The 15,657-nt window shown below is 33.2% G+C and overlaps 1 protein-coding gene across 4 annotated transcripts in view; it reads right to left on the bottom strand.

Moving 5' to 3' along the window:
- Positions 1-2,036: 2,036 nt before the first annotated feature.
- Positions 2,037-15,657, bottom strand: part of LOC106136254 (uncharacterized) — a 166,871-nt gene continuing 153,250 nt past the window's right edge. For all 4 annotated transcript variants that reach the window (XM_060949195.1, XM_013336741.2, XM_060949194.1 and 1 more), the window contains 2 exons: positions 3,884-4,046; positions 2,037-3,581 (listed from right to left, as the gene is read on the bottom strand). In XM_060949195.1, coding sequence (XP_060805178.1) covers positions 2,949-3,581; positions 3,884-4,046 — 796 coding nt within the window. In that variant the 3' untranslated portion in view covers positions 2,037-2,948. The remainder of the gene's footprint in view (positions 3,582-3,883; positions 4,047-15,657) is intronic.

The following is a 15,657-nucleotide window of genomic DNA, read 5'->3' as shown; positions in this document are numbered from 1 at the left end:
CGTCAAAAATTTTGAGTGTTTTGTTGTTGGTGAAACAAAAATTCGCAGTTTTGAGGAAATGGTATAATTGTTTATTTTCGTCATAGTAATACATATTATAAGGAAAACGTGTTAATTTTTGTTTGTGTGACTTCTAGTCAGATTTTAATTGCATTTGGCACTGAGACAGATTAAACGTTTAGAAATAACAAAGGCTTCTTTTTCTTGAAGATTTCCATGAGAGAAAAGTCTCACGTTAAATATATATACACATATAAAACACGTCTTTATCCCTTACAAGGTAGACAGAGCCAACAGTCACACAAAAACTGAAAAGACACGTTCGGCTAAAGTGATATAATTGAGATCCAAATAGATGCTAGACCATCGCTCAAACGAAGAATCCTTTGCTAATCCCTTAATCGCCATTTACGATCAGTGGAAAAGAGAGGAAGTTGTCTTATTCAAAAGTGCCGAGAACCACACGTCACATGCGTAAAATCTATTATCTGTCTCCATAATTTGAATACCTACTAATTCTTTTACATTTGAGTGGCTCCCGTAGTTTACTGCATACTAATTACGAAGAATCAATTAAACTGAGAAACTGTTGGAGTTGTAGCGATAGATTTAAAGCTTACCGAGCCCAGAATCCATCAGTTGGCCACCACAACCCTTGAGAAAGTCAGGACTTACCACAAAGCGATTCTAACTTATTAGTTGAAGTATGAAAAAATAAGCATAAACGTTTAACGTATTAGTTTAAGTGGTTTCTATACACTGAAATATTAATTTAAATCTTTCATTTCCCTCTTCTCTTACTCTGACTGCGCTTCACCTTCGATTAAGTAAGCTTTAAATCTATCGCTACAGAGTGATAATAGGTAATGATGAAATTTAGCACAAAGACGGATATGTAGCGGGAGCGATGATTCGGCTCGACCGCCACCAAAGGGAAGATCTTCCGCCAGGCGTTTTTCGCTGTTTTTGAATGATAGCGTCGCGTGATTTAATTTTTTATTTTTGTGACATGTGGCGTATAGATGTCGCCATACGGATAAGACTTTGGTTTTATAAGCTACATACTTTCCTTTCCTGAAATTCCAACGAGAGTGATTTCTCGGGCAAAATTCTCGACTCCATTGAAAATTTGGTTCTGGGTAAATAAATATTTTAGGTCAACTATTACTTAGCAGATAAGAGCCTTGCCGGCAATTAATCTTTTGAGGTTTTTACCTGCTCTAAAAGAGTTTTATAATAATTCCTTATTGTGGACAGTATCTTATACTATCTATCGTACATTATTATCGGTAATAATGTTAAAATATTTGAAATCAAAACTAAAAAAATTTAACGTCAAATTATTCCGAGCACTCTTATTTAATCTAATACTGTATTTACATTTTATTCGCCTGTTTGTGCAACCCTACAGTTGCTAAGTTAAACATCTTGTAATAGACCTTTTGTCCCATTCAATAAAGATAAAATTCAATTACCCTTTTCTGTAAATTGAGCTTTGTAAATTTGTATAATACAGATAATGAAATCAGCGGCTGTCTAGATTGACTTAAGATTATAATATTAATTACTTTTTACCTATGAAACGTCGTTGGCGAATGGTAAAGGTGCCCGAACTTAAAGTATATACACAGGTTCAAATCGTACCGCGGTCATGACACTCGCTACTCTTTTCCGAGTTATGTACAGTAGGTACAGTCATCTGCAGGTAAGCTTGATTCCCTGGACATAATCTTAATCATATGGAGATCGTTTCTTTTCAGGCGTTTGTACTTAGTTAGATTGCTTATCTATTTACATTTTTGGATCATAGGTAAGTAAGAATAAAACAAAATGATTCTTAAAAATTTATTTATTTTTCATTTTATTGTGCTTTTTTATATTTATAAATTGGACAACCGATAATTTTACAATAGTGTTGCTATGTTTGTATCTATTCAAATTGAAACAAAAGTAAAAAATAAATATCACTTAAATTACACAAAAACAAAAACAGAAAAGAAAAACAACTTTTGATAACCAAATAATATTTACTCCAATACATTTTTTCTGGAAATTAAATCAATACCTAGTTACTTACAAAAAGAAAACACAGTATTAAATGCGTAGAATTATGCATCCTGTCCTGATTTACTGAATACAAACATGAATTACAAATGTTAAAGTTATTTCTATTTTTTTCGGACAGAAACCGCAATAATTATTCTTAACAGAATAAAGAGGTTACCTATTAAAAAATAAATATATTAAAAGAGCATTAGTTTTGCTACATGCAAATTTTAGCACCAGAGAAATAAATGCGGTAAAGAAAGAGTGTGATTTCAATATTTTTAAATTCATTACGGAATAATAATTTAATTATATGATATGATTATAAAACCCAACTCACTGCTCTTCTTAAGTAAGTCATTAATTTAACTACTTTTTACAATATCTACAAATTGAGAAATTAATTTACAACATTATTTTTCGCGAACGCAAAACACGTCCCATTTTTACATTTCCATAATTCGATATTAATGTGATAATTTTAGGACTAGTTTGAATTAACTTACTAGGTTGAAACTGCTATTACTACCTAAAATATGGTCACATGAGTTTGTACAAATCATTTCGCTAATGAAAATAAATTACAAAACGTGATATCAAATAAAACGACTAATAGGAATAGGGCCAAATCTTCTACTTTCATAGATTTTTGTACAGTGTCTGTAGAAAAGTCCCTACATATAGTTATCTGTCCTTTATTAGGCAGTGCTCGTCTAATTTGTCCACTGTCTACAACAGAAGGCATATTTCAGGCCACGTTGAAAATCATCAAGTTAGGCCAAGGAAATTAACTACTAAATGCGCGAATAATTCATTCCTGTTTCAAAACGATAGTTCATCTATCTCATACACTTATGGCACAGGACCATATCACTTAAGTATCCACAAAGTCACTTGTTGGTTCATGACATAGGAATTTCTGCTGACAATCGATGTCTCGATGAAGCCCTCGTGCCACACGTTCCACAAGTATTATTGCTATAACCAGAGTCTGAACCAAAAGAGGAATTTCCACTTGGCGGTTTAGGAGACGCTCTTGGTCCTCTCCAGCACCCGATTCCAGGCAATTCTCCACCAGGCCATGCTCCCCCAGCTCCAACTGGCATAGGCCCAGGTCTCGCACCAACTGTACCCACTTGGGGATATAATCTTAATAATGCATCTAATAACACACCTTCGTGAAATTCGGAAGGATCTGGTGGATGGATATGTCGAGGCATTCTGTGTTGAGCTCTTCGTCTTTCTAAAGATTTAGGTCGTCGGTCCATTCGATGCTGTCTAGGTCTGTGGGGTAAGGATTGGGGAGCGGGTGGCCTTGAGCAGGTTCTACAAGGAGCTGCTTCTCCGACTAAACTCAACTCGTCTTCTGCGAAATGATCGTCGCTGTGAAGAGAGTCATCGGATCTGTGGGGAAGTTCTTCGTATAACGGGGCTCCACATGTGTCTCCTCCGCAGGAGTTACCTCCTCTCCAAGTGCCTCCAGAGCCGCAGACAAAAACTCGTCCTGGACAGTTGGGTCTTTTCGTTTCTACCATCTGGAAAAGGAGATAAGTAGAATTAATTAAAGTAGCCAGTACTTACATAGGTTTACATTGATGCTTTAAAAAACGAGGCATTATTTCTAAAATCTGATGAATAATTTTAAGTGTGTTGTGCAGCTGTTCATTATTGTTGGTAAAATATGTTACAACAGTAAACTTGTGAGGTTAAATTCGATACTGGAGAAAGCACGTGAAAATCAGAAGGTAATAGCAAAATTTCTAATGGAAAAGAGAAGTAAAGAAAATTTAAAGAGAATAACTTCAAAATCAATGTGTCAAATTTTTTGTGTTCTTACCTCTAGTTGAGGTTCCAAGTCAGGTCTATGCGGTAATGGCGGTCTCCTGGGCAAGTCCTGTAGGTCTTCGTATAGAGGAGCTTGAGGTGGTGCCCGACGCTGAGACCCCTGATTGGGCGCTGAAGACTTCGACGGCAGGAGATTGGTCACTTTCCGTTTGTGCCTGAGGAGAGAAAGACATAAATTAGAATTGAAGATTTACCAATGAAGGAGGCGGTTGGTTGCGATTAGTTTGTGTTGCTCTTGAAAGAAAAAAGGAATTAATTTCAACTTTAGAAGCCAAGTTTTTATTATCAGGTCCAAACCTGATAATAAAAAGTTGGCTTCTTAATAAAGACCCAAGTCTTGGACCTAAGCAAAAACAAAATTAAATAGATTTTTCACTTAACATAATAATTATTCTTAGATGCAATCTTAACTGTTTACTTCTGTGTTTTAATTATTTTTATTGTATGCTATTTGTCTGATAGCTATAATTTACTTGGAAATTTTTACGAATAACTTTTTATGTTTTTTTGTCCTATGACATTATAATTCTCTGCGCATAATCCCTGTAATTTTAGCATGAAATTAACAGTCCATAACATAGCATGTTCAAGTTTTAACCACACACACTGGAACTGTGAGAAGCAAGTTCAAATCTAAGCGCTCATTCATTATACACAAAAAATTGTGTTTGATAAAGACGTACAATTGAACCGGGAGTCCGTGAGATAATATTAAAAATATGATCGTCTATAATCCGAATAAGTATACCACAACCACAAATCATTGGGGCATTGTGTTGGACTATCAAAAGATCTCTATTAATATTTGTCCGAAGTACAATATCATATTTTGCGTGCTCTTTAGTATTCTTGGGTCTAACTGTGTTTTAATAATGGTATGTTTTAATATGGACAAGGCATGCCTGGTGAGGATTTGTATGTTTTTTATTTGTTTCCTAGTTAGGTTTTTTATGACTTCACGTAAAAGCTAAGACTAATATAATTTCACTATTACAGTATCGTTTTATGGCACGTATTAATATTATGAGTTGTTTTACGTTTAAATTCTTAGCATTATTGTACTTATTTCACGATACTAGGTTTTCCATTTTTAAATTCAGGGAAGCTTAGGTCAAACAAAAAATGAAAGATACTTACTTTAACTAAAAAGAAAAACAAAAGTTTGGATAAAATGTATACACTTGGGATTCTACTTTTAAGCGTCAGGCTAGCAACCTGTCACTATTTGAATCTCAATTCTATTAATATGCCAATCAGCTGAACGAGGTCTATCAGTCTTTTTAAGACTGTTGATTCTGTTTATGTTTCAGACGTGATTTTATTTGGTTATTAGACAGCAGTTTAGCTCCTTGATTTTAACTGAAAAATAAGATCGCCAATATTCTCGAGCGGCTTATCCTCCCAAATCTTTCCCGGTGCATGGCTCATCACTTTTACATCCGCAATGCGATCCTTTTCAATAAAATTGAAGAGCCAGTCATTATAAACCGATTAGACACGGTAATTTCACCTTGCAGATGCCCAATATTTGTATAAAAAATCAGGTAGCAATATAATAGACTACTTGATAATTTCATTAATATTTCGACATTAATATTGGGGTGTACGTGATTGAAGTTATCCATCTGTTATGCATTTTTTCCTGTATTGCATTTGAAAATACATGTATTTTGCATCTAAACTGTAATAACATTGTTTATAATTCCCAATATATACAAATGAAATTCATATAACAAAAAATAATTACGCTTAATTTTAACAAAATATTAACTGTATTAAAATAAATTTTATTGGTTCAGTATCTATTAAATTTTAGATGAGATAAGGCTGGAGTCGCTTAGATATAGGTATCCAATGTAGAGTCATGGTCAAAAGATGCATGTCAGGAGGTGAAATAAATGTAATTTCAACCACAAAGTCGAACCGTCAAACAAATTTTTCATTCATTCATATAATCACGTCTATATCCCCTGTGGGGTAGACAGAGCCAGCAGTCTTGAAAAAGCCTAACAAATTATAATAGTATCTACACGTAATATTGACTTACGATTGATCATTTTCATAATAAAATAGTAAATATTTAAAATTCGTGGAAACGTTTAATAAATTTTCGCTATGCCTGTAAGCATTTCAGATCTTGATCCTCCAATTTATTAACAAAATTCTAAGAAATATTCTTACAACAAAATCGAAGAGAATATTAATTTTTGAGATTATCTTTCGTAAACATAAAACGATTATCTTTCCCCGAAGCGGAGTTTAAGTGGGTAATTAGGTAAGGTCTACTAGTTTCATTATTTTTGTTGTTTTGTTCAGATTTTTTCCTCCGTAAAGTAAACGCCTATGCGTTTCACAAAATTACAAATTTTAATAGAAATAAAGTACTGTGACCACGAAGGAAATGAGTATATAGGAGTGACTTATACATCTGATTTCAAACTATTCTCGTTGGTACTGTTTATAAATAATACAGGTATTAAACACGAACGTAACGTACCTATCTTTTTTATCTCGATCGAATTATTATTTATTACGAATCATGTTTCAATGATCCGTGGTCATCGAGCTACTCTGATTCAAAACGTTCGAGATAAGTAAAGGTACTACGTTACATGTGCGTTCAAAACTTTTATTACCTGTATTATTTATAAATGTCAATATCCAGTAGGTATATACTATATATATAAATTTTTCGTTGTCATTAATTATAGGATCATTTATTCTAGAATGTAGCCTTTGAGTCTATTCGAGGCTATTGACTCTGTAAGGCTATTGCTATGTACATACATGCCAAAAGTCTGGCTCATGGATTATGAAAATCTAGACTTTTGGCATATTATTTCAGTTATGTATTGCAGGTTTTCTTACTATATTTCCGTATTTAATATATCCTTTTTTATTATTGAACTACTATAGCCATAACTGCTACTATATGTATGAATTTTAGACTTTTTTCTAATCCATTTCATAATAGATCTGTTTTCACAGTTACAATAATAATTTAACCTTTACCACACACATAATAGCTATCAATATCCTTTAACTATAGGTATACTGATTTAGGAAATCCGTAAATTTGTCTCTTGGCGATAAATTTAATCAAATAAATCAATCGAAATTGAAGGCTTACGGTGGTATAGTAGTAATTTATTAGTAGGTATCTCGATAACACGGGAAACATAATACTTCCGTTTCAATTGGTGGTTTTTAATTATCATTATTGATTTATATATCTATCATAGCGTCAATTTTTGAAAAGGTTTGTATGGGAAAATAAATATACTATGATCAAGTGTACATATATTTTTTATACTGGGAATTTCATGTATTGAAACTTATATGTTGCCGTTACTTTGACAGCCTTAATTATCGATAAATTTAACAAATTTTTGTTATTTAATTGTCTAAGCTATTTTATTACAAAGTTTCTTTTTGTTGGCTCTGTCTTCCCTGCAAGAGATATAAAGGTGACTATATGTATATATGTAAATTCTTTAAGGTAAATGATTTGATCTTATCAATAACAGTATCGGTTAGTTCAGATACGCATCTTCTTGGACGATTTCCTGTATTTAAAAGACTATCTTTTTATGATCTAAAAACGATCGTAAAAAGAACATTCAGAATATAAGGCAATAACATCCTACACATGATTTTTTGAGATGTTTTCATTATAAGATGTTAAACCGTTGGCATTAAATTATTCCAATTAATGAGTTGGTTATAAAATATTCAACATATACATATAATGGAATATTCATTGCTATATGTCTGTATTTGAAAGATGTAGTCGAAAAATCTGAAAATGTAGTCTAAAAAGGAATATATATAAGTACGACCATGAGGAGCCATGTATGTCATGTCATGTCTTTATTCTCGTCCTTCTTTTTCTTATTTTTAGATATAATAATGTTGCTTAGGATATATCATAGGAATTCTTGAATCTTATACTCTTAAGTGAAGTCTAAATACATATATAGTCTCCTACCTCGGAGTTTTTTTTTTAATTTCTGTGTAAAAATAATTACTTGTTTCAGATTTAAAAATCTATAAAGCTTTTTCTGAAAGGCCCCGTAAGGCGCTTTTTGGCTTGATGATAGAATTGAGATTCAAATAGTGAATGGTTGCTAGCCCATCGCCTAAAAGAAGGATTCCATATTTATAGGCCTTAACCACTATAACTTTTTTTTATAATAAATACTCCTAATATAGATAAACTAACATCCAAGACCCTGGCCAATCAGAGAAAGTTCGTTTTTTTCTATATATTTACAAAGACGCCACAATTAGAAGATGCAAATCTTGTTTATTTATAAACTACCTGAAAATTTACCTACTTATACGTAGGTGCCAATAATCTGAACTGGGAACTCATTTGAAATTGTTAATATTCAAGCCACAGTCCCACAGTCAAAGCATAAATCTCATTTATTCAAACAGTCAATAAATGCCATAAATGCAATTCGAAATTCAAACCTCAACGGCTTTGTTTCGCAAGACAAAACATCCGATTCGAATCGAATGATATTCAAAACTTGACATTTGACATCGAGTTAATGTTAACTAGAGACGACATACTGAACAAAGGAATAGACGTTCACTAAAGTTAGGTGTAACCAAGTTGCAGGAAGGGTATTGTGGTTTTAAGTTTTTTGTTTTATTTCGAGAAGATATTTTTTTAATATCAAAATTAGATTATAAATTGCTTTTTCATGTTTATTTTTTTTTAGACTTTGACAGTTAAGTTCGTTAAACTTAGCAAAAAACAATGATGCGCAACTATTAACTGTTGAAGCAAATTACATTTTAATATTAAGTGCCCAAAAACGTTCATGGTATTGCACCATATTAAGTCTCATCCATGCATTATCTCATATTCATTGTATTCCAACTTGAAAATTCTCCGTCACAAGCGTTTGATAAATCAGTTCCTGTCATTAAAATCAACGGCATTTAATCGAACCGTGTTCGAACGCGCTCCAAATAGACGTAGACGTCGCGTTTTGTCGATAACCACGAGGAGAAACCGGTATCGAGTTACTCATATACTCGATACTCGATAAATTAGTGGCACGTAACTAATCACTAGGGACGTATTATGAGATTGATTGGCGTTTTTCGATATTATTGTCGATGGCTTACGTGTTATAATGAGGTGCGATGTTTGTCCGTAAAAAGTGTGGTGTAACACTTTTTTTGGTAATTTTTTAAGGCTTAAGGTGTTTACGAATTTAATTAAGATGACGGAGGCTCTAGGAAGATTTTGTTTTTTTTGTTTACTATAACGAGAGGTTATACGGGAGAACAGCTTTACATACACTGTCTTTAATAAATCAGCATACATTTTGGTCGAGAATGTAAGAGAAACAAATCTTAAAAAAAAACTAATGTAAACATTACAGAACAATATACATCCATATAATCACGTTTACATCCCTTCCAAGGTAGACAGTGTCAACAGTCTTAAAAATACTGATAAGCCACGTTCAACTGTTTGGGTTAATGATAGAGTTGAAATCCAAATAGTGACAGGTTACTAAACTATCGCTTAAAAGAAGAATCTCAGGTTTATATAAGCTTATCCCGTAGTGGCCTTTTACGACATACATGGGAAAGAGATGGAGTTATATTCTATTGGTGAGCAACGTCATGGAACATTACAGAACAATAACAGATACGGGATTTAAAAAAAATGTGAGGCAAAAACGTGAAAATTGTGAACTTCTGAATTCTTGAACTGAAATCCAAGGAATTGAGATAACGAACTTGCACAATTCAAACTTATTTATTTAAAAACCTTTTACTTAAGCTTCTTTACACTTTTTAAGTTTCAAACAATGTAAAGGGTATTTCAAAGTTCAAAGCAGACTTTGGACTACAAAGTATGAACAGACAGACGTTGCGAATGTCTTTGTTATTTCACGAAATAAAGACAAGGCCGAGAAGAAATGCAAATAAATGCATTGTTTTATGATACCCAAAGTATTAAGACGGCTTTTATAAAATTATTGTTGAAGTTCTTTGAATTCGTGATGGGAAGTGTATGTATGTAATATTTGCTAACAATTTTTTATAAGTAGGCAACACAATACGTCATCTAGATATATACGATCCTGTTAGTTATAGTTCCCGTGGGAATTCAGGGAATCCTCTCATATTGCAACTAGACTATATCAGGAACCTATAAGCTCATTCAGCAGTTTGTTCAGTCATATATTTAGATAAAATTATATATAAGTTAAGTAATAAAATACTAATAAATATACTTACTCGTAAATAAGAATCACCCATATTGTTCTGAAAGCGAACAAAAACATATAAGCTAAGTGCAGACTATAACAGACAATTAAATTAACTTGGAATTCCTCTTGTAGGTATGGGATAGTGACCTGCCACTATTTGAATTTCAATCCCATCAGAAAACCATACAGCTTAAAGTGGCCTTTCAGTCTTTTCGAGACTGTTAGCTCTGTGTCTACCCAGCTAGATATATAGACGTGACTACAAATTTGAATGTATTTAAAAAAGAAGTAAGTAGAATAATTTAACCTTCGAGAGTTTTTGTTTATTTAACATGACAAATATACACAAATATTCCTCTGTCCTGATATTATCGTTTTCATAATAGCCATGTTAATAATAATGCACGTCAGAATGAAAAATGTCCCGTTTACGAGTTGGTCCCATAACCGCACCATAGACATAAAATCTTCGGACGATAGATCAACTATGTAGTTTCACTACAGTTATAAATAATAAATAATATGATTACTGAGCACTTAAATCCTAAAAATGTCGATTTCATCATTCATTCATACAGCACTCTCTTGAATGTGAAATGCTTAAAAAATTGTCAAACAAAATCGATGACGAACGAAAATACTTCTGTTTGATGCATACAAACATATTTTCATTTTTACGAAAGTACTTTAAAATTACTAGAACTATTTTGATAACCTATGTATATGTATCGTGACATTATTCAATTCAGGCTTTTTTCTGAAAATTTTTCACATCAGGGAAATCTGTTCCAAAAATTATATCAATCTATTACAGTATAGTAAGTACATTAATTAGAAATAGTAAATTTAATCAGTCTATTACATACCTATATAAGTCTATGACCCTTACATTGAGGTGGTCTAATTAGAGAGGCATCGAATACACGCGGCTGAGTGAGCAGGTCTCGTATGGCGCCATATGTTAGTGTTGTTACGGAGGTATTACATATCACTGATTTTGAGTCTTAAGGGAAATAACCTCTTTGGAGATAATGGTACTAGATAGGGTAGAATACAATTTGATATTGGTTCTCTACACTTTTGAGCTTTTGAGCCCTTTGAGTTTGTACGTAAGAATTGTCTAGAGAAAAATGAATATAGATATTTACCTATACTTAGGGATACGAATTTTCCAGGGTAAAAATAGGGATTTCAAAACAATTTTAATTTAGGAGTGTATGTATAATAATGTTGCTGAGTTTAAATGCTTTAAATTTTTAAACTCCACAATTCAATAGTTTTAGTTACTTCATCATTCCATTTTTTATTTTAGTTTTGTTTATACATAAACATACCTACATATGGTCACGCCTATATCCCATGCGGGGTAGACAGAGCCTAAACGGCCACGTTTAGCTATTTGGCTTAATGATAGAATTGAGATTCAAATAGTGACAGGTTGCTAGCCCATCGCCAATAAGAAGAATCCCAAGTTTATAAGCCTATCCCTTAGTCGCCTTTTACGACATCCATGGGAAAGAGATGGAGCGGTCCTATTCTTTTTTTTGTACTGGTGCCGGGAACCACACGGCACTTTGTTTGTAAGTATAAAAATTAAACTTTTGTACAAAATACAGGCAAAATAGCACAGTATTACTTACCAATCAATTTTGATATAATCCTCATAAATTCCAATGCCAACGTCCTTCATTCAACACAGTTAAACGAGACAAACAAAATTAATAAAATGCCTGTTACCATCAATTTTGCAACACATTCCCCCCGTAATAAGTCTAGGTGTCGGAATCCCAAAACGGAATTCTGACAGCTCGCGAGGGTTTTGTGAGGAAAGGGTATTAAATTACATTCACTGAGAAGTGTTCGCCTATGTAATTGCTTGTCTCAATGCGCGTTGGAGTATATATTTCGCACTTCAGAATAGAACCACTTCATATCTTCGCCCTGTCGTAAGAGACGTCTAAGGGATACGCTTATAAACTTGCACAGACACACAAATAGTCACGTCTATACCTCTTGCGGTAGACAGAGCCAATAGCCTTGAAAAAATTAACAGGCCAAATTCAGATGTATAGCTTTATGATGAATTGAGATTCAAACTGTGACAGGTTGCTAGCCCTTCGCCTAAAAGAAAAATCTCAAGTTTTATTTACCTATCCCATAGTTGCCTTTTACGTTATCCACGGTAAATAGATGGAGCGGTCCTATTCCTAAGTGCCGGTAACCACATGATAAATACCAATTTTTTTTCTCCATATTTTCGATTGCATTGCTGGTTCCGTTTTGCATTTTTCAGTTTAAGAAATTCTAACAGGATTATACACATATTTTACGGGTTGCTACTTGCAAAACAAAAGATATTACGAAGTTAACCTCTTGCGGTAGATTACAGCGCCAAATGTTACGCTTACACATTGCCAGTTTTGTGTGCGAGTTCACTGGTATGTTAATATTCCAAATTTGTGAATGCAGTTTTGCTATAATTTGATATTTTGTGGAGGTTCTTTATTTAAATTAAGTAAGCGATTGAATTTTATTTTTTTTATTTCAATTTGACATTTTAACATCTCAACTATTGCATTTAGAATTTAGAAAAATAAGATTTAAGTTCATTTTTATTAACGAAACTCACTGGTTCGATTTTTTAAATCATTTGGGTTTCATCTATTGTAAAAAAAAATATGATCCACCTAAAAATTTATAAAAAGGGAATGATTATAAAACTTTTCTAAGTCGATTATATTTTCTCACATTAAAAATACGCTAGTGACTAGTTAATTTTACTGGCCTTCTTGGAACTGGCCGTTAGTTTTATTTTATTCGATGTTCGAATGGCGTATATCGGGAGTTTAGAACTTAGTTGAATATTGTTTTAGAAATTGCAAAATTTCGAGTTGTTTCAATATGAAAACGGCATTTTATGAGCATTGCACTTTGAGGAAACTTCACACATTCTCTTTTAGGTATTTTAACGTTATGATTTCTAAACTCGCGTCTCACTTTTAAACGTACATATAATCACGTCTATATCCCTTCCGGGGTAGACAGAGCCAACAGTTTTCAAAAGACTGATACGCCAAGTACAGCTGTTTGGCTTAATGATAGAATTGAGATTCAAATAGTGACAGGTTGCTAGCCCATCGCCTAAAAGAGGAATCCCAAGTTTATAAGCCTTTCTCTTAGTTGCCTTTTATGACATCCATGGGAACGAGATGAGTGGTCCTAAAATTTTCATTAAAATCCGTTAACGCGGGTGCATTGTGGTGTCCAGCGCATTAGAATAGAACCACTATATTTCTTTCCAATGGATGATCCCGTGAACTGTAGTTCAGAGGCAAGAATATAACCTACTGCGCTAAACAGCCCCGCTATCAAAGCTCTTGTTTATTTATTTGCAAACTCTATGATGCACAAAAAATTAAATCATACAGAAAATGGAATTAAAAAAGAAATATGTACAATGGCGGACTTATCCCAATCGTGATATTTCTGATGGGGATTTGATTTTTATTTTTTGATTGAGGATTTCTTCCAGTTAACCAAACTAAAATAGGAATATCCCAAGTTAGAAAATAAAACATCCTGTTAAGAGTATTAAGAAATTTCTCTTAATACTCTTAACAGGATGTGTTATTTTTTATGGCACTAGATTACACCTGTATAATAGCGACATCACGATTTGTAACAATCGATTCAGCAAGTAGGTACTATGCAATGGTATAATAATAATCATAGTACTATTGTCTTGTATAAGCTTCGTCGGTATTACGGACATGTAGAACATGAAACTTAGCTATTGTTTTTTTGTCTAGCCATTTATGTATATGTAGGTATGGGAAACGGGGGGTAAAGGGAGCCAATATTCTCGTTAAAAAATTTTGAGATACAATATTATATACCGTATAAGAAAACTTAGGCACTAATTCAAAAAAGATAAAACGTTTAAGCCTATTTCAAATGCGTACTTATGCAAATATCGCAGGACATAAAAAGCTGACCATTAATTCAGTTTAAATACACTTAAAATTTTCTACAAAAAATAATATTTCTGGTATCACTAAAAAAGCAAACAAACGCATTCCTCACAATTCTAATTTATGTTAATGTTGCAATTACTAAGCAATAAAAAACAAAAGCGATCCCTATACGTAAATATTCCCTCAATTTATGACCATACTAATAATTGGTATTAAAAATACCTTTCCGGCTCGCCGAACCACAGAGCCGTGTGTCCCATACACTTTCAAGCGTGAAATATTTTCTGGCCATACAAATCAGCCTTGTGCATTACGAATTGAGATATTATGCAAATAATTTTATTGTATGTAGATTAACTTTATGTTTGGAATCAACGGTTTCGTTTCTGTCCATAATGAGAACGAAACAATAGGCTTAATAAAGACGTTAAGCCTTATACAGCTGATTGTGTTAAGGGCTATCCCCTCTTGGCCTTATTTGACACGAGTGATATCTGCATTGAACTTGTGTTGCCGAAATATTGGGCGTTTAGTAACATAAGAGACATAAATATAATAAGGCTCCTTGGTTTTACATTTACTGAATATATTGATTACAATGTTTTCCTCTTTCGTAAGAATAACGGGTTAAGTTCAAATGAATTGATAGAGCGTTAACATCATAAAAAATGGTATTTTATTTTCATGCGTTGGCAACACTGATTTTTGTTTTTGACGTTTGAGTTAGCCCGCGTTTTTTGAGGATTGTGAAAATGTGAATTCCTTGTGCCAATTTTGAAAATAAATATATTCTATTCTATTCTGAAAAGCCACATCTATCGAGTCAAACAAAACGCTATCAAACATCGTCTGATTAGAATAACAACAGTAGGCTATAATACTTATGGCGTAACACAATTCCTGTAAGAGGTCGTATATTTTACGAGCATCGGCCAGCAATCAAATTCGTCTTTAACATAGATGAGATCAGAACAGAAGCATTCCAAGATATTATCGTTGTTTGTGGGCTGTGGCAGTAAAATGGAGGGACCATATTGATTTAAGATAGAATTCTAATTTTTTTGGTCCAACATACATACATGTGATCATGTCATTATCCGTTACGGGGTAGACAGGGCCAACAGACTTGAAAAGACTGATAGGCCACGTTCAGCTATTTGGCTTAATGATAGAATTGAGATTTAAATAGTGACGGGTTGGCTAGCAACCCGAAACTATTTGCACATCGCCTAAAAGAAGAATCCCAAGTTTATAAGCGGCCTTAGTCGCCTTTTACGACATCCATGGGAACGAGATGGAGTGGTCCTATTCTTTTTTTATTGGTGCCGGGAACCACACGGCATTTTTTGGTCCTATTTTAATGAAATTTAATAAACTGGTATACTTATTGAACAAATTATACAGATTAAGTTAGCATCGCATAAGTTCGAGATTCTAACGCAACGCTAGTATATTTTATAATAAATACTTTTACATAGATAAACATTCAAGACCCAGGCCAATCAGAAAAAGTTCATCACATCATGCCCCAACTAGTATCCGAACCTGGG

Source organism: Amyelois transitella, chromosome 18 (assembly GCF_032362555.1).
Source record: "Amyelois transitella isolate CPQ chromosome 18, ilAmyTran1.1, whole genome shotgun sequence".
NCBI classification, from domain to species: domain Eukaryota; kingdom Metazoa; phylum Arthropoda; class Insecta; order Lepidoptera; family Pyralidae; genus Amyelois; species Amyelois transitella.
The sequence above is the reverse complement of the archived record's forward strand: the minus strand, read 5'-3'. Positions and strand labels throughout refer to the sequence as shown.